General features: G+C 40.2%; 1 protein-coding gene across 2 annotated transcripts in view; it reads left to right on the forward strand.

The window, feature by feature from the left end:
• ca16b (carbonic anhydrase XVI b) overlaps positions 1–20102 on the forward strand; it is a 138990-nt gene that overhangs the window by 58659 nt on the left and 60229 nt on the right. For both annotated transcript variants that reach the window (XM_074645640.1, XM_074645631.1), the window contains exon 3: positions 10775–10954. In XM_074645640.1, the coding sequence (XP_074501741.1) occupies positions 10775–10954 (180 nt within the window). The remainder of the gene's footprint in view (positions 1–10774; positions 10955–20102) is intronic.

Below are 20102 nucleotides of genomic sequence, written 5' to 3' on the forward strand. Positions count from 1 at the left end.
CAAGTTAAAATAGTTAAAGCTCTGGGCGACATAGTGATATGTTGTGGCCAATGTGTATGTAAATAGCCTACTGCCCCTTCAAGACTGTGTGCTGGTATGGTGTAGCCCTGTATTTCCCATTAATTACCTAGACCCGCCACATTTACACTTCTCAACGGGTGGGGTCCACGCAGCCTGCCCCGGGGATTCAACTCAGTTGCTCAGTGTGGGAGGATTCTCTCGTGGGACCTCGCTCTGATGCTGGCTGGCCCTCGCTGGGAGCACTTCCTCTGCCGCGACCAGCTGTAGGTCGGCTTGTAAAGGTGGCTCGCGGCTCCGCAGCGCTCCTGACGGCAACCCACCCGACCCGTCAAATTCTTCATAGATCAAGTCTCTTCATTTTGCTCTCAACGTTCACCAGATTGATGCATTTTACTTTAAAAATGTACAAAAATTTCTTCCAGGGGAGTAAGCCGCCGGATCCCTCTAGAGGGTCCACCCACCACAGTCTCACTAAACCCCTATGGGAAACACTGGCGTAGCGTGTTTGAATTTGCAGCAGAGCACTATTGCATTTCGTTAATAATTACTAAAGCAAGCGCAATAAAAAAAAAAGAGACATTGTGACAATTATCACCTCGGTGAGATTCACAAAATTGGGGCACCCGCAGGGAAAAACATAATTCGGCGCCTATGGTGTCAGTGTCTCTACAATAAAGTGCAGGAACACAAAGAGATTATTTTTGGTGTGCTCACTTGCTTGCTTGCCTCCGCCTCTTTGTTCATGACAGAAACTGACAAGGTCAAACAAACGCACCTTTAATTTGGCGAAATGTAACTGAAGACTCACTCATGCGTCACGTTGTGTCCCCCCGCAGTGACCACAGGTGCCTTTTTTCCATTCTTGCAAACCGCGCTGATTGAGTACCTGTTCCTTCAGATCTCCTCTTGAGCAGTGGATCTTAGGCAACGTTGAGAAAAAAAAAGCTTTCAAAAGCACCGAAGCAGACACGGCAATTATTTCCACGTTCTATAATTCCTGGATAAAAAAATGATTTACTGTTCTTCATCGCATATTCCCTCACTTGTCTTTAGAGCCTACCGACGCCCACTGAGGGCATTATGGTTTTTACCTTCACGGTTCACTGATAATTGAGTCGTCTTGTGCAGACCGGCCAGTAAAGGAATCTGACAAGAAAATCCTTTTGAAAGTACAGTTCCCTATGAATACAAAATCACACACAGGAGATAGAGGGGCTAATTGTTGCAAGTGATGATTCACTTTCATAAACATTCGATCGTTTACCTGAAAGTTTCCACCGTTTGTCTCAAGTTGAAACTTCTCAGGGTAACCATTTTTATCAATAAAAAAGCATTTCACTTTTTGAACGTTATAGTAGCGACAGCAATAAAAGACTCCTGTCCTTGGTTGAACTGTTGTTTAGTCACATATTCCACTCTGGTAACGGTTTTGTAGTTTTGCAGCATGACCTCATTTAGACTCGCGAACAGTCAGTCACCAAAATTGGCTGCCCCAATTTTGCCAGGATGATTTTCCTCACTTTGATTGTAGTTGCATGCAGTCTCTTATTGTTGTACATCTTAAAAATGAAACCCAGAATCCCACACGGCAACAGAAAGTAAAAGTGTTCGACTGAGCCACACTCTAGGTATCACTGAATCCAAAGAAATTATGAAACTAAGAGCTTGTGACTGAATTTGTAAACCGCATCCATCCCCGGTTGCTTGTTATACCTGGTACAGTTGGGAGTCTGCATCTTTATTGTTAAACGCTCACAATCGGCATCGTTCAGTAGGCTGAGTTTGCGCTCTTCTTCTCGCAGTCGATTCAGCTGTCCCTTTCCCTCATCACATTCCCAGCCATTAGGTCACAGAGCTGCAAGGAAGCATGTAAAGAGATCTGTGGGACACAGAGGCACTGGAACGAAGTGATGCTGGAGGAAGGGGACAAAGTCTGTCGGTTTGTTTTGTGCAAAGCAGCTCTGGTATTGCAGTTTACAGTAGATAGGGCTGAAGTATGCTCGCGTTAGTACCATGGAACCACCATGCCTCCAAGTTCATTCCGAATGCTCTCCACATATACGGGCAAAGGCTCCATGCAATGTGCAGAATCCATATTAAATCAGTCCATACTGCTGTGAATAGGTGTAAGAATATGTATCTGGAGTATCTTAGTAATGGAAAAAGGTATGTTTGAGACACAATGCTTATGAATTTCTTGCTTATCTGAGAAAAAAAAGGACAAAGGCGTTCGGAGCCAGCAGCATGACTATAAGGAAGGCAATTTCCGTCTGTCTGTTAGGCCGTCGGTCCACCACGTTGGTCCAGACTGAGATATCTCGGTGTCAATCTGTTAAAATTGAGATTAACAAAAAGATTATGTATTTAAAAATATATTTTGCAGCACTAAATCGTCCATAATGTGCCAAATGTACTGTTGTTATAGAGGGTTCTCATGATTGTGTGAGTGATTTCAGACACATTTAAAGATAATATTTACGATTTGTCTTAGTTTATGATTACCTATTATTTATTTTTTAAGGAAAACCATAGTTTATTTACTGCACAACCTCGGTTTTGTTTTTATACCATCAACCATCGGCTATGACAACGACATAGTCACCAAAATAGTTGTTGAGATGTCGAAACAAGATGACGTCGTTAAAAATTGGTCCAACGGGGCTACAAATGCGAGCAATCACATGATCATACAGGTCTTTCTAACGGGCCCCCTGGAAGAGCGCCGGGCTTTGAAGCAAATTTGACATAGTGGCCAAACGATGGAATTACAGATTTTGTGTCCGTCACGTGATGCCATTGGGCCCAAAAATATTTTTTCCCATAGACTTACATTGGGAAAGAGACGTCCTTAAATCAGCTGATCATTTTTATTTTTTTAAGTAAATAAAAAGTACGAACACTTGAATAGCCCTTATTTAAATCATTAGGTTCTAAAAACTGTAAAATGCACTAATATTTCCCTTCCTCCGTTCATGTGAATGAGCCCCAGACCGAGGCTGGACCGAGGGCTGGGAGGCGGAGATAAAGGAAACGCTACTGCGCCTGCTCTGTCGGCTGAATGACTGGCGGAAGATAGGCGGATGATCGTTGAGCTTTTTTTGCTTCATGCACCACTGAGCAACTTTCATAGGACTGAACGGGAGCCAGCCTCCGACGCTGTATCCAGTTCTCTTTATACATCCATGGTCGTAAACAAACCAGATTAGCTACCATTTAACTTAAAATAAAAACCAAAATTGAGCACACCAGTAATGTTGCTAATAATCCCTCGAGTGTGCGACAAGCTACATATTAAATGTCAAAGTTCAACCAGGAAGTTGGGCTGTAAGATGTTTTTTGACAGTGAGGGTAATCATTTTATCCGTTGCCTTGGTTTTCAACCTGCGTGATCATTTTACCACTTCTGCTTGTTGCCCAATCAGACCTATTTGTAGTGATGTTGGAGTGCTGCGAGAACTCAGCAATTTTCCTGATGATTTTAAATATGTCCGAGACCATTCTACAGGAAGTGTTACCGACTGCTGACCGATATAAAGCTCGTCATCTGTTGACTGATTACAGATTGTTTGACTGTTCTGGTCTGTCCCCACATTGTACAAGCCCTCAGCTCATCAGTTGTCCAACCTGGACATTTGATACTCCCCAGTGATACAGTGCCTGTGTCTCCACCATCTGGAGTGTTAGCAGCATATTGTAACTAACAGCAGGAATGTTGTCCGATGCTCCTGCATTCACTGCAACATACACCAGGCTTTGATCTCACTTAGCACCGCTCCAACTGCAACAACTATCGTGACCCCTTCTCAGCGCTAGCCCATACTGAGCCTTATATCTGCTGGCCATGTTGTGTTGTCAGTGCCACTCATACATATGGACTGATCAGCGTAGATTTCTGCAAGTGTCTACTGTGCCAATTCTGGGAGGTCTGCCAGGCGGCGCATACAGCGTGGATGCTTTCTCTCAGAGGGACAAAACGGAAATGACAAGGCAATTGCCATTCTGTCAGCATTGCCATGGTAGCACAGGCGCGGCTGTTTATCCCAAGGTTAATGGGATGACGCCTGGAACTGAAAGTGCCAGATTGAGAGAAACATGTGCCCGTTTTACTTAAAACAAGAGTGGTGTCACGTCGCACAGAAGTGAGCCCAGAAGAAGGTCTGATTAACAAACAGTATGGACTACATAAACATCACCCGTCTTAATTCTAGTGTAGAGGATACATTACTAAATGGATTATTGCATTACTGCATTATTGATGCAGATGTGAGGTTATTATCATTAAACCTGTGCTGCCACTGATCGTAATGGTGCAGAACAGCACTGAAACTGTTAAAAAGCAGACTGTGTGAACTATGAATTTTGTAAAGACACGGGTAAATGTGGGCTTATGGGTATTTTCGCCTTCAAAACCTGCTAGAATCTCAGTGAGGATATTTTTGTATGTTTTGTACTGATATGTTTAACAGATAGGGCTGTGTGCTTGTTGTGCTGCTGGCACATTTGCTGGATTTCTGAGTTAATGAGACACCTATGATATTGATACAGTAAACAGTTATACACAGTGCAAATGCAACATTTTGTGAATCCCTTCAAGGACACCTGACAACACAGATGAGACACTTTTCCCCTGATCTCTTGCATTAGAATGTGTCACTGCTTAGTGCAAACAGCTGACCATTATAGCCACTAGTGTTAATCATTCGAGTTGTTCCGATACCAGTATCGGAAATGCGTCCGATACTGGCCAAAATTCGGTATCAGTTATCAGCGAGTCAATGCACCGATCCCATACCATAATTTATTAACCTAGAAAAAAATCAACTTGTTTAACCGAATTCTTCTTCGCCACTCCAAAACAGTAGCTTTCACTGTGCTGTTGCCCACGATGTATCATGGCTGCCACTGGCAACTACTGTTTTAAAGCAGCGAAGAAGAACCGCTTGCACGTAGTTTGTGACGTGCAATAGCAAACAACAACAGTGCGGTGCTACTGGAGAGTGTAACGGTAGTCAGGGCGAGGAAAATGTAAGCCATTTGGCAACATTTCACAGTGGAAAAATCCAACAAGTAAAACGTCGATATGTCCAGTATGTAAGGTTTCTGTTTCCAGGGGTGGCGGTTCCCTAGTAGGGTGTGTTAATATTCCACCCTGCAGGACAAATAAGCACACAGGCTGTCTACTGACAGCTAAGAGAATACAGAATTGTTATTTATTCCTAGCTTTCATTTATTTATGTTCTTTGTAACTGACAAACTGAATAATAAAAGAAAGTTCTATTGCATTTATTCTCTGTATAGTTGTTCATGTTTTACAAAAGGTTTAATCTGAGCCAGGCCATACAACAGAGATAGTAATCATATCACATCTATACATACATGGCCAGTAGTAAACAGCTGTTTAATAATAATAATAACTATATATTTTTTTATCACGCTGTATCGGCAGCAAGTTCAGGTATCGGAATCGGGAAGAAAAAAATGTTATCGAAACATCTCTATGTATCATTTTTCTCCGAGTGATGCTCCCTGGGGTGCAAATACACATCTGATTCCTAAGATGAAGCAAGTTACATTTATTTCAAAGAAAGAAAAAAACAACACAGACCAAAAATAGCAGCAAAACTATAATAATAAAATCAACCATAGGAACCCCGACAAGCTAAAGCCTCAAAAATAATCACACCTCGCTTTCGCAGTCTCAACAAATATAGAACATTACAAGCTTCACAGCGGTAGGATTGGATGCAGGGCTGTTGTATGTTGTTTCCTCTGCATGCGACGGTTACAGATCAGTTCTGCTAAATATCGTTATATTCCTGGAAGAGGGAGCCGTAACATCAGTGTAACTCGCTCATCTTTGTCCATCATAAGTATATAAAACGATCAGCATACCGCATGAATTACCCGATAGCACCTATAAAGATTCCCATTAGAATAAGTGTGTCGTGCAGCAGCCCCCGCTGTGTGTGTGAGCCGTTCTCTCACAGCCATATGCTGAATGTAGTTGCAAATGTGCCGTGTAATGTTTCAGATCAATCAATCTACAACATTTTTCAAACATGTACTCATTTTTAATTTGTTCACCTCAGCCATATAGAGCGGAAGGGCTGCAGTGGGAAAGGCTTAACCACCGGGATTATAGTGATTCTGATGGATGGCAATGAGACAGATTAATCGACTGCTGTGCAACCCTCACTTATCTGATTTTAGCACTGCTCCTCCCTTTCTGTTCTTGAAAGGCAGAATTATCTCTCTCGCAGTAAATGGGATGTAATGTGTGTTTTAATGGAAAATTAGCAAAAGATTACACTTTTCTCTAGTTACACTTTGAATAAAAGTGGCCTGTGAAAAATTTTAGTGTGTTCACTTTACTTATTATGCCATGTGGTTCTGAAGTAACATTTTTTAATGATATTTATTTCTATCTTAGCTCTATGTTTGCATACCAACAATAAATCTAGGGCTGTTTATTTTTGGTAACATCCTTTCGAGTCAACATCAAATCTGTCTCCACACAGCCGGCCAATAGAGTTTCTTGTTATTGTGAGATATGTCAGTCACATTTTATGAAGCCCTATATAGCATATCTCAGTATGCATCTCAAATTGTTTTTTGTAGTTTGCCACAATCGACTTCAGAGGAAAAAGAAGAAAAGCAAGGAAAAGGAGGTTGAAACTGCCCACTGGAGAACCTGAATAGTTGTCAGTGTTTTTTTATTGTCGGTAGCCCACATAGGACACTTTGTCGGTTAGGGGGAATGGTAAATGTTCAAAGCAACTGGAGGCATTGTACTTCACACAGCTCTTGCCAAAGAGAATATATATTTTCTGCAAACACAAATGGGATGGAAGTAAGTCATAACCAATTGCATAACTGCCTTGAGTGTGTACTACATAAATATAGAGCTAACCCGACACTGTTGAGCTCCAATGTTTGTCCTAGAAAACATTCAGAGACACTGAAAATTAATAACACCGTGTGGGTAAATATGTGAACTGATATAGCTTGTCACACAAGCGCCATCGTTGTATAATACATATTACAGCCCGACAGATTCTGGGTTACTGGGAGTTTACAAAATCTAGGGATGCACAGATACCGATATCGGATATCGGGCCGATACTGACTCAAATAGCTGGATCAGATATTGTGACAATATGGCTGAATTATTCAATTCAATTCTAGGATTATATACTATATACATTATACACTGAAATTGTTATTTGATGCTGCATTAAAAAGGTTTACACTTGAATTGTAATTCCTGTTAATTCCAGCAGATTTTTACCAAGTTGCTGGTGTGTGATTTATTATTTTAATAATAAATAACATTTACATATGTATTTATTTGTTACATTTTGTTTTACAAAGTCAGCAAAGCAATGTTTAAGTCAATCCTGATGTTGCCTTACACATAAAAGAATGATCCCAGTCACTTCCACTCAGTGAGGCATACATGCTTATTAATGAAACACTGGTATCGGATCGGTATTCTGTATCGGCCAATACCCAAAGCCCAGGTATCATATCGGGATCTGGACTGAAAATGTTGGATCGGTGCATCCCAAACAAAATCAGCTACACAGGCTGAAATTAATGTTTTTTAATATAAACTCATAACATAAACAACAGTCTTGATACTGATCCCTTAGATTTATTTTTCTCGACCAGGATGCATGCTAATGGTACAGTTCGAAAATCTACTTGTCAGTGCTCTCTGGTGGACGACCTATGTAACGGTGACAATGTTTCTATATTACCTCAAGCCTACTTTAGCATTTCTGTCCTGCACTAAGCTGTGCCGCAAAGCTTTGAAGACCTTCTGATATTTCTCACCGAAGCTTCGAAGCCCAAAAAATGGTATTCGGGACAACCTTACAGTACACACACACCGATAGCAATATATCTGCAATAAGCTGATATCGGCCTGCCTGAATGATTTGGTCTAGTCTAGCTCTGTGGCTCCAGACATAGGCTGGGCATTTATTTCTCTGCAAGGTCAATGACGTAGTGCCAGAAATAATAAAATAGTTATCTATATTCAGGTAAGTTATGGCATATAAAATGAGCAACAAAGGCCAAACAAATCAATTTTCTTTGGACTTTAATTTAAATGGCAAAGGATTGTGAGTTAGTACAAACACCATTGGAATCCCACTGCAGTCCCCTTTCTGACCCCTGGTTTGTTTTTTTACTGTTTGGTCTATCAAACTCCTGAGGCTAATGTCTGCCTCTCTTTTTTAGCTTTGCTAGATGTCCGACTTTTTTCTTCAGCTCTCTTCTATTGATTGTGTTGTCGATTCTCAGTGGGACTGGCCTTGGTAGCCAGGCTTTTACATTACAGGGATTCATTAGCTTCAGTGTTGATTTAAAAGCTATTGCTTCACAGAGCTTTAACCTTTAATCAAAGTATTGTTTAACGGAACTAATTGAGTTAAATTTAGCTTCCGACAACTTCCATGTTGATGGCAAGGTTATGGCTAGCTTATCAGCAAGCACAAATCTAATGGAATGGAAAATAATAGATAAATATATATATATTTGTCTACATGAAGGCTTAACAGAGGATTTTGTACACAGAACACTTTTTATTTGAATACGGTGTGATTGACTCCATTTTATATAAATCCCTTCGGTGTATTTCTGATTGGCAAGCAGCTTTCTCTTGCCTTATAATAATAGTATTGCATTCATAATGGGCTCTGTTCCAGGATGTGAAACATTGGGAGTTGTACTGGTACAGACATATTGGTAAGTCTAAAGCCGTGACTGACAAATTTAATCCCGCTTACTAATGCAGTCATTAGTTAGACACGCAGCACATTCCAACATTTAAAATGCAATCCAGACCTCGCCAGCCCGTAATCCTACAGGTGGTGTTTAGAAGACAATTGATCGTAATTTAAGTCAGTGGACAAATCGGAGACATCTCCAAGGGCTTAACGGTGTTTAGTGCAGTCTTTTCCTATAACCTAGTGACATATTCATTGGAGAGATAAATGAAATGAATCCTGTTTTATGCGTCTGCGCTCCCCAATATGCACGTTTTATCGTTGTTTCACATGGTAAAACATTGGATGTTTCAGAATAATCCTTAACGGCGCTGTCTTTTCGAGGGACTCGAGCACACAGCGTTTTTGGCTGCGAGGTGTTTATACATTACAAGACATAAAGCCACCCTTGATCCAGGGTGTTTTATTAAAGAAGGGTTCTCATATCTTTTTCAACAGAATAAAAGAATATAATAATAATATTATATATACAAGTCAGGTGATCTGGAAGTTGTAAACAATACAAATAATGCAAAGAAATAAATACTGGATGGATATACATGGACTGGATGATTATGTACATGTGAGAATATGTCTATATACTGTATGTACAATGAGTAGGATTTATATTTACAGTGACGGGTATGTACATATTACAATATGTGCATAAAGTAACAGCTAATATGTACATATTACAAAAAAATGTCCATTAAAGACTGTAAATTACAATCTAAAATTTTTCAAAAACTGCATTAAAGACTGAATTATAATCAAAAAATATGCATTAAAGACTGAATTATAATCTAAAAATGTGCATAAAATGTGCATTAAAGACTTTAAATTATAATCTAAAATTTTTCAAAAACTGCATTAAAGACCGTAAATTATAATCTAAAAATGTGCATTAAAGACTGTAAATTATAATCTAAAAGTGTTTAGTGTAGTCTTTTCCTATAACCTAGTGACATATTCATTGGAGAGATAAATGAAATGATTCCTGTTTATGCGTCTGCGCTCCCCAATATGCACGTTTTATGGTTGTTCACTGGCTGACGTGGTAAAACATTGGATATTTCAGAATAATCCTGAATGGCGCTGTCTTTTTCGAGGGACTCGAGCACACAGCGTCTTTGGCTGCAAGGTGTTTATACATTACAAGACATAAAGCCACCCTTGATCCAGGGTGTTTTATTAAAGAGGGGTTCTCATATCTTTTTCATGAGCCAGTAGCAAAGTTGCCATATATCTGTAGGGAATGGGATCATGAATATTGTGTTAACCCAGAAAAGTTCAAATCCATGCATGCTTCCTTGTTCCCCTGATCCCTCAGCTTTTGTTGTTGCATTGGCCCATTGTACCCGAGAAGAGATCAAGGGGACCCCTGTCGGTTGTGGATTATTCCTTTGTAGAAGTGCCACTGTAGGGGATAGAGGATTAAAAGAGCAGACAGTGGATGGGGGATTCTACAGGAAGTTCGTTTGCAGCACACACTGCACATTAATTGTTAAAGTGGAGTATTTTCTATTGAATAGCCTATTTTGTGTAATGTTTTTTTTTTTTTTTTTTTCAAAACCTATCCAAAGCAAAGACCCACATTAACTCTGCACCCATTCTACGCTCCGTTTCAGTACGTGCAGCACTGTAGCACTGCCTCATTTGGATATTTATATCATGTATGGACAATTAACGCTGGAATTGCCTGTAGCCAGATGATGAATTTTCATTGTGTTTACATGTTTTCGCAGCTGTTGGAGGGGTTTAGAGGGCACTGCAGTTGAATGAATATGAAAGAAGTATTGTCTTCTTTCTCTCAATTTCCGTTTAAGGGCATATTGAACCCTGCAGCCGCCGTTGCTGTAGCAGTAATATTGTCACAGTGTTTCTAATTTTGTGTGTGTTATAGCTAAAATCCCTAGACAAAAGGGGAATTCTGTGGACTAGTCTACATTTCTCATAAGCTCTTGTTTCTTCTATTTCTGCAGGAAGCCATGGACCTCGAGGCTGGCCTTCCTCATACCCAGAATGTGCTGCGAAGAACCAATCACCTGTGGACATCGGAGATGAACATGCTTTGGTTTCGGAGGAGTACCAGGAGCTAGTGTTTGACAAGTTCAACGCCGAGTCCTCCAACCAGACCACCATGAAAAACACTGGAAAGACAGGTTGGCATCAAAGAATTTGTTTACGGATTAGATTTGATCTTAAATCACATTTAACACACTGACATAATGATACAAAAATTCAAATTTCTGATTTATTGTCATTGTAAACTTCAAGGGATGGGTGCAGAGTTGACCAATATGACTGCAATATACTGTGCGTTAGAAAATATTCAGTTGACAAGAGATTTTTTATAGGCTATATCGCAATATACAATATAATATTTTCATATTTTCATATTTTCTCTAAAATAACATGTTTGATTTAACCTTTTTGATGTGTATGATCATGCCAGTGCTCTGAAGTGGTGTACTGTCATATTGAAGTCAGATTGGTCTTTGGAAATGTATTCTTATTAAGTTACTAATTAATTAAATAAGTAACTAATTATTCACACAATTTAAATTCAATTTTTCTCCGAAATACATTTTGCAGGCGGTATTTTTTTTTTAAAAACTATCGTTAATTTTATTTATTATTTAATATTTATTCATTTTGTTTTATTTTGAAGTCAGTTCTTGCTCGCTTTTATTTTGATTTTGAAGCCAGTACGCTCTTAGTGTAACGCCTGGTATATACACGTACCGCAACACAACGTGGGGGTTAGTTTGAACGTCTTTTTCAAAGTATAGGCTGGCATATTCCATCACCTTTACCGACCTCAACACGGATAAACTGGCATTGGCGCTTCACGTTTTCAGTTCTCTCTCCAGGCTCTCTCTCTGTTTCCAGCCTCCCTCCAGATAAAAACACACACGCCCATACGCACATCCATGCTTATACTCTACAAAGAGCTGCAGGAGAAAAAACACGCCAAAGGGAGTCACATGCCGGCGGCTTAAAAAAATTACGGAACAATATTTATGATATAGTCATTTAGTACATCCCACATAGAACAAGACGCAATACATCGAGTATATTCGATATATATCGCCCACCCCTAATTGTGTTCTGTCATTTCACTTAATCAGAATCAGGTTTATTTCACCAAGTATAAACATACATGGAATTTGACTCCGGTTTTATGCAGCTCTCTCACTGCACTAACACAGAAAATAAATAACAGAATAAAATAATACAATAATAATATTATATGTACAAGTCACGTGTTCTGGAAGTTCTAAACAATACAAATAGTGCAAAGAAATAAATACTGTGTGGATATACATGGACTGGATGTGAGAAGATGTCTATATACTGTATGTACAATGAGTAGGATTTATATTTACAGTGACAGGTATGTACATATTACAATATGTACATAAAGTAACAGATAATATGTACATATTACAAAATCTGTGCATTAAAGACTGTAAATTATAATCTATAGCCTATAGTCTATAGTCTATAACGGCAGCAGCGAACATTTGGTCTTAAAAGGTGGCTATCCCTTTCATCCACTTTACTTCTGCTTGTATTAGACCACTGCAGGCAGGTTGCTTGATTATTTAGGAGGAAAGTCTTATAGCAGTATTTTGATTTACAGGATTTTTGCAACACTGTTATGAAGTTTTTAATTTACTGGATTAGCCAAAACCAGACATTATGTGTTCATTGTTTCTCTTTTTTATTTTTCTTATCTATAAACAGCTGAATTTCCAGATAGTTTACCATTAGAAAATATATACAGACAATGTCATATAAATGTATATACACAGTGATAAAATCCGTTATCCATATCACATACCACCTGACAGATTTTAAGGACTTCCAATGGCGAATCCAACCTCTAATGTTCCAGTGAAGCTCATAACAACCACAACATAATAGTATCTGTCTGTCGGGATTCTTGTAAACCCATCAGTGGTTTATTATTGCCTTCATTGTACTGCTCTCCTTTAGCTCTCCCCATCCTCTTTGTATCAGCCTGCATGCCTTGTTTACAGAAACATTTTGGAGCTCACTTGATAAACTGCTACTTCAAAACCATTGCCACTATTTTTTTCTTTTTTTCAATCAGCTAATCCGTGGACCATTGGTGTGAAAATCCTGACCTTAATTGATCTCCTCTGCTTCTGGCACTGTTTCTCTCAGAGAGTAGTTTCATCTTTTGCGTTTGATCATAATGAGAGTTGTTAGCCTCCATGACAACCAAGACCGCTGGGACAGCCGAGCAATGCTGCGGGCTGCTTATTTACAAAGATGGAAATAACACGGCTGGCTGTAATTTTGGGCACAAACAGTACAGAGGGAATTTTCGATGGCTAAGCACTGTGAAAATCAGGAAAATGGAACAATATTACCACAAAATATGATTATGCACACGCTGTTTAGAAGAGGACAATTTAATATTTAGCAAAATTCACCTCAGTGTTGTGATATTGATTTAAAATGAGTTTGCCCTAAATGAGGAACCTGTTTTGTTTGTGTTTATTGAACTACGGTGTGTCGTTACAAGAATTACCGTGACACGACAGGTAGACTTTATTGCTCGTTGAAACATTGCGTATTTGATTGAAATGAAATATTACATTACCAAGGTGGAATGCACTTGATAATATAGCGTGTTTTTTTAATTGGTTAGCTGATGCTCATTTCTACCAAAGCCTAACAACCAAAATTGAGAATAAAGTCAAAAGCAGTAGGTAAACTTTTCTTAACATTTACTTTCAGGGCTGCATTTGATCGCCTTTCTTTATCAATAGAAATGTGGATGAATGTGTTCATGGACTACATTTTTTAGTGTTAGTTATTGATCCTCGCAGATATTTGTCCTTCATTTTCTTGGATGACAGTTTGAAAGTTTTGAATGCGATGCGTTTGTTCGCCCCAAAATGAATCCTTGGCCTTCGAAGTCCTCTTACTGCATTCTTGATACGTTATGTTTCGCCCAAGTCCAAAATCTTTTTTTTTTCATGCGCCGTCCTTGACAATCTTTTGCTGTGTGAATTGTACTGAAGTTGTTAAAGATGACGTCAAACACGGCCGAGTGTATCCAAGCCCATTGTTGTCATTGTGTGGTTGTCACAGCGCTGAGGTCCTCAGGAGCCGAGCGGTGGCCCGTTAGTGACACTTTGCTTATCTATTACCCGACTGCTGTCAACTCTGATCACCGCTTATAGCATTTTGTATCATGAAAATTCAACTACGCCAGTATCTCCTCTCATCTTCGCCTCTCATGTTTCACACATCATATACCTCTTTGTCCATTCATATACAATATATTGTCATGAGACTGGGGGGGTGGGGGATGCATCTAGTCCCACATGTTTAGTCTCAAACGTAAAAGCCTTCAGTCAGAAATGCACCAGAGGATGACCATTTTACATGTATATGTGAGCAGTAAATATTGCTCATACCAATGCGATCTAGCTGCCTTTATCAACTTTTCATTTCATCACTGATGATTTAAACCTACAATAACTGTTTTTTTTAATATTTTATATAATTCAGCAGTTGTAGAGCAACATTATCATTTATTTGGAGTCGTGTTTCTGGCCGCCTGATGAGTGTAATTCCAATTTTCACTCTGTATTTGGGCTCCACCAACTCTTGAGGGAAATATCTGTCTCTTTAGCTGCTAAATGCTCCACTATCAGGTAGAATACAGTCGGGTTTTTAGAGCTTTTTGGCTTCATGAGAGCGGTGAGAGTGAACCAAAACAGTAAAGTTGTGGGCCAGACAGCCAACCGATGAGCTGAAACTCGCTGTAAAGCTCTGTAACCCGGAGGGGAGCGGCAGATTCAGGTGATAATTTCTCTGTAGGTTCATCACAAAGAGCAAACCCTTTCACATTTTCATATTGTTTTCACATTGTCATACAATATAGGTATAAAAATACAGATTATAGCTGCTTTAAAGTACAATATATCTGACATTGTTATTGAACATACAAGATTTTGACACATTGGAAGCCAATTTTAAGCATTTTCCCTAATAATCGTTATTGCTCTGTACATTGGCACTCATTTCTGTCTCCCACGGTCCGGGGTTTTTCCTGCATAGAGGAATTTTTGGATCAAAGGAAGATCACTAGCGCCAAAATGATAAGAATGGAGAATAAAATAGCAATTCAATTCCCCTCCTTATGTGTTTAATAGCAGTTTATTAAACAACTGTACAACTGCAGAACATAAACTTAAATACGTCTTTTACTTCCAACAGCCAACTCCTTCTCATCCACGGCCGCTACATTTTACACCTGAGGCTGGCGCTGGATAAGCAAGTTTTAAAATATTTAATCGTGATTAACCGCATGATTGTCCACAGGTAATCACGATTAATCACAAATTAATCACACTTTTTTTATCTGTTCAAAATGTACTTTAATGCTCTTATCAACATGGGAGTGAGCAAATATTCTTGCTTTATGCAAATGTATGTATATATTTATTATTGGAAATCAATTAAAAAACAGAAAACAATGACAGATATCATCCAGAAACCCTCACAGGTACTGCATTTAGCAAAAAAAAATATGCTCAAATCATAACATGACAAACTGCAGCCCAACAGGCAACAACAGCTGTCAGTGTGTCAATGTGCTGACTTGACTATGACCGGCATACAAGCTAGTATGACATGGTTGGTACTAGGGATGGAACGGTTCAGGTAAAAACTCCAAACCTTTCGGTTCGCTAGTCACGGTTCGTATGAATTGTTCGGTTCATTTGAAATAAGTTATGAGGCCGATTGTGTATTTTTTTCATGTAGAGTTATGCTCCCGTTTATTGTCACACTAGAAATCAAGGCCTATTGAAGAAGGCTGGGACACAGGCGGACATGGGTCTTGAGGTATGGGGTATAACACATGCGCAGTGTAACTGAAGCTGTGGTCGCGCGTTGCTATTGACTCAATTTTGGCAATGTAGACGAGATTTTAGTGCGCATGTGTTGTACCCCAAAGATATGACGCGTTGATGAAGCGTGACCCAGCTGTTCTCTTAATACATCCATGGACCCAGCCTCCTTCTCAGTTGGCACGGATGAAGTGCAGAGTGCGGCTGTCAGTCAGTTTAGGAAATGGCGAGTGGACACGATAAAGTACAAGATCCACCAGCATCGTTTCGCTCTGCTGTATGGGAGCATTACGGATTTAGTGTTGCCTATGAAAATGACGGGAAAAAAGTGTTGGATTAAACAGCGACTGTGTGAGCACTGTGCAACACGTGTGTCCGTTGATAGCGCAAGGAGAAGAGAGTCGGGTAGGAAATAGCAGCTCCTTCTCCCCGCAGCATTTAACCAGCCTCTACATGCAGATTCAGACAGGGCAAAAAACACAACTACAGCTTTGGGGAGGTTTATAGTGAAAGATATGCAGACTTATGCAGTCATGGAGGACGCTGGATTTCAGCATATGATTAACGTTACTTGAGCCACTCTACAGTAATTCCAGCAGCACAATCCCTGTAATGTGTTATATATTTATTAATTATTTTTAAATAACACAGTGGCACAGATATCCAACCGTATTCCTTTCCAAATACTGCACAGTGGACAAACTAATCTTTCAATATAGAGCTGATAATCAGGGAATTGAGACATACTGTATGTTATACTGTTCTTCTTTTTAGTATAGTTATGCTTAAGCTTCAATTTATGTTGATGGCCTTAGTCTATAATTACATCATATTTATGTGGTAAATGCGAAAGCACTCTACACTACATGTCAGTATTCACACACTGATGGCAGAGGCTGCTAAGGTGCCAACTTTGCCCATCAGGATCTAATCTAAATACTCATTCACACACCGATGGCTATGCCTTCGGGAGCAATTTAGGGTTAAGTGTCTTGCTCAAGGACACATCGACATGTGACCCGGAGCAGCTGGGGATCGAACCGCCGACCTTCCGTTTGGTGGACAACCTGCTCTACCCTCTGAGCCACAGCCGCCCCCAATATGAAAATAACATTTGCACTAATTACTGTAGAAGACCTATTGTTTCATTTCAGATTTGACAGTAAAGAAGTGTTTATGTTCTTTATGTAAGCCATACTTTTGTTAAGGCAAACATTTGTTAACTTATTTTTGCCAAATAAATGAAAAGCATGTTGAAATTACAACATGACCTCCTCGCTGTAACATAAATGTACCGAAACCGAACCGAAAACCGTGTCCCCAAAACCGTGATATGAACCGAACCGTGAATTTTCTGAACCGTTCCACCCGTAGTTGGTACCAATGGATCCATTTGTTTTTTTAGTTTCATATGATGCCAGTATCTTCACTCTAGCTTTAAAACTGAGCGCGCTACAACCTAAAAAAAAAAATTTGCGCTAACGTGTTATTATTCCGTTAACTTTTGATCTTGAAGCTTGTGTTAACCACATACCTTATTTCAGGAATCTAAAATGCTGACTCATTTCTGGGTTTTAGGACTTATTCCTGCAGCACTTTATAGACATCTGTGTTTATCAAATCATCAGAAATGATAGGATGAAAGCATAGATTCCTGTTAAATTAGGTAATACCGACTCATAGCCTGTACTGTCCATGGACCGATCATACTTAACTGGCGTGCGTAGTCCCGGCCAGGCCCATTCTGAGCCAGGAAAAAACCCTGACAGTGGCTGTTTTCGAAACCGTATACTGCATACTACTGAGGAGCGCAGTATGCAGTATACAGTACATACTGTATACTGCGTTCCTCAGTAGTATGCAGTATGTGACAGTTAAAGTGATGTATTTAGCAGTATGCTAGACGAGGCTTAAGCCTTCAAACCAGCTCTTAAAGCACAGGACAAAAAAACTAACTTGTACCACTATTACAATATTATCAAAAAATACAACTTTGATTTTGTTGTTTATGTTGTGCTTGTTTACTTTATAAGATACTGCAGGTTTAAACTATTTATTCTGACAGCTCATAAAGAAGTCCGACAAACAGGTTCATCAACGAGGAGAGACGGGAAATATAAAACATTCATCCACAACGTTTACTTTACTCAAACTGCTTTTTCAGTTACAGCAAAAGGACTGATCTCCCTCCAGATATTAGAGACATGTTAAAAAAGTGTCATGTTGTCTCATCAGGAACCTCTCTGCCCCGTCAGAAGCTGCTCTTTCCCTCTCCTCTTCTCTCTCCTCTTCCTCTCCTCTTCTCTCTCCTCTCCTCTCCTCTTCTCTCTCCTCTTCTCTCTCCTCTTCCTCTCCTCTCATCTTCTCTCGCCACTCTGCTGCTCTGCAGCCGCTCTGTGAGCGTCACTGGCCGGCTCTCCAGCGAGCTACGCCCGCGGGTGATTGTGGAGCTTTTTAACTCGAAAAAAGGCAAATAAACACAGGTTCCTGTTAATTTATAATGGATACCTGTGTTGTGATATTTAAACAAACTATCCGTCAACAAGGAAATCAAAGCCTCTCGTCTACAGACCGGTCTCTAGAGAGCTCCAGCAGCTCATAGCGGTCTCTGAGCGTGACTACCCGGCTTGCTGGCAGCGACCCGGGCAGGCGCTCGCTGGCTGTCACGGTATTCTGTGGAGCTTCTAAACTCCGACAACGGTGGAACAAATGTTCGATTCGCCATCTAACTTCGTAAAACTGCCGATATTAATAATCTACACAGTTGATTTCTCGCCTCAAAAACGTTCAGAAGTGAATTTAGTGTTGAAATGGCTACAGAAAACGTAAAAAAAGAGCAGCTTCTGGCTGCTGTTTTTATACCCGTAGCCTGTGCTGTTCCGGCGCTTTGCATTGTGGGATACAGTAGGCGAGATAGACTGGTCCGATGCATACTGGAGAATTTTTCCAAATCAGTACGTCATCCGGGTATTTCTGGCATACTGGAGATTTTGCTTTTGTTCGCATACTGCATACTACATACTACATTTTGGCCAAATCAGTACGTACTACTAGTATAGTATGCGGTTTCGAAAACAGCCAGTGTCTTTTTTTTTTTTTTGATGCTGTCACTAGGGGGTGCTGAGGTCCAAATGTTCCAATCCTGCACAGAGGGGCTCTAACATCCTTCATGCTATTTAAAAGTCAATGTTGTAATTAAGAACTGAGTGAATAGATCTTCAGAAGTTCATCGAGATTGATTTCACAACATTCCCTTGTGCCTTGACCCGCTTTGAGATCGAGCTGATTTGCCGCCATTCAAGCGGCGTTCCTCAACAAAACATTTCTCAGTAAAAATTTCAAACAACTCTCAACCGAATTCATGAGGAATCGGAGGGCCTCCAGAGACATTTGCATTGATCAAGGATTTACTTTCACACACACTCCCCTTCTCTCACTGGCTGTGATTCAAGGTCTTTTTGGCTTAGCTTCTAATTCCTGCTCTGCTGTTGGAGGGTTCAAACACAACCAGGGCCGCATTTCTAATGAAACTCCCATGACCAGCAGCCAGCATCCCCTTTCCTTGACTTTCCTTGTGTTGCAGACAGGATTACACTACTAGAACAACAGCAGAAACAGGGATTCATTACCATCCTTGTGAATATATGTATGCGTTTTTTGCAAAAGAGTTGCACATGTATGATCATGATGATGACGGGTCGTTCTTTCCGACGGATTTTTCGCTTTGACCTGATGCTTTCAATCTCGTAAATCTGCTCCATCTGAGACATTTTCCTTCGTACTGTGGGTCATCAGCTTAAGCAGCACTGGCACGTTAATGCTGCTGGCAGATTCTGTATTGCCTCACGACAGGGGCTCAGCTCATCCCTCATCGCACGAAGGTTCTCCTCTCTTCAGATCTCCTCGTCTCTCTCTTCCTCCTCTTCTCTCTGGATCTCGCTCTCGTCACGATTCCTCCTAGCTAGTAATCACCGCATGGTGATCTGTTTCACTTACCTTGATGTCATCCGTTCCCTCTGCACAGCTTGTTCATCATGTCATCTGTGTTTACTGACAGTCTGTTTGCTTGTACAAATATGCTCATCCTCTTGGTTCACTTTGTGTGATATGATTAAAAGTGGGCCGTCCGTATCAGAGGGTTCTGGGGGGGATCAGCCGACACAGCACCGGCTCTAATCTGGCTAATGATGTCAAACGTAGATGGGATAATAAAATGGTTATAGATACATGTAAGATCAGCCAGGACAGCAGAAGGATGCTAATGTGCTTTGTCATGATGGTGGTTTTTTTTTGGATGTCATGGAAAACTAGGAGAACTACTGCAGCTTAAAGTCGCCCTTACATGACACCGCTGAGTACGTTTACAAATGTTGGCTTCCAGGAAGAAAAAAAGCAGACAGGCTGAACTTTT

Source organism: Sebastes fasciatus, chromosome 1 (assembly GCF_043250625.1).
Source record: "Sebastes fasciatus isolate fSebFas1 chromosome 1, fSebFas1.pri, whole genome shotgun sequence".
In the NCBI taxonomy this organism is placed as follows: domain Eukaryota; kingdom Metazoa; phylum Chordata; class Actinopteri; order Perciformes; family Sebastidae; genus Sebastes; species Sebastes fasciatus.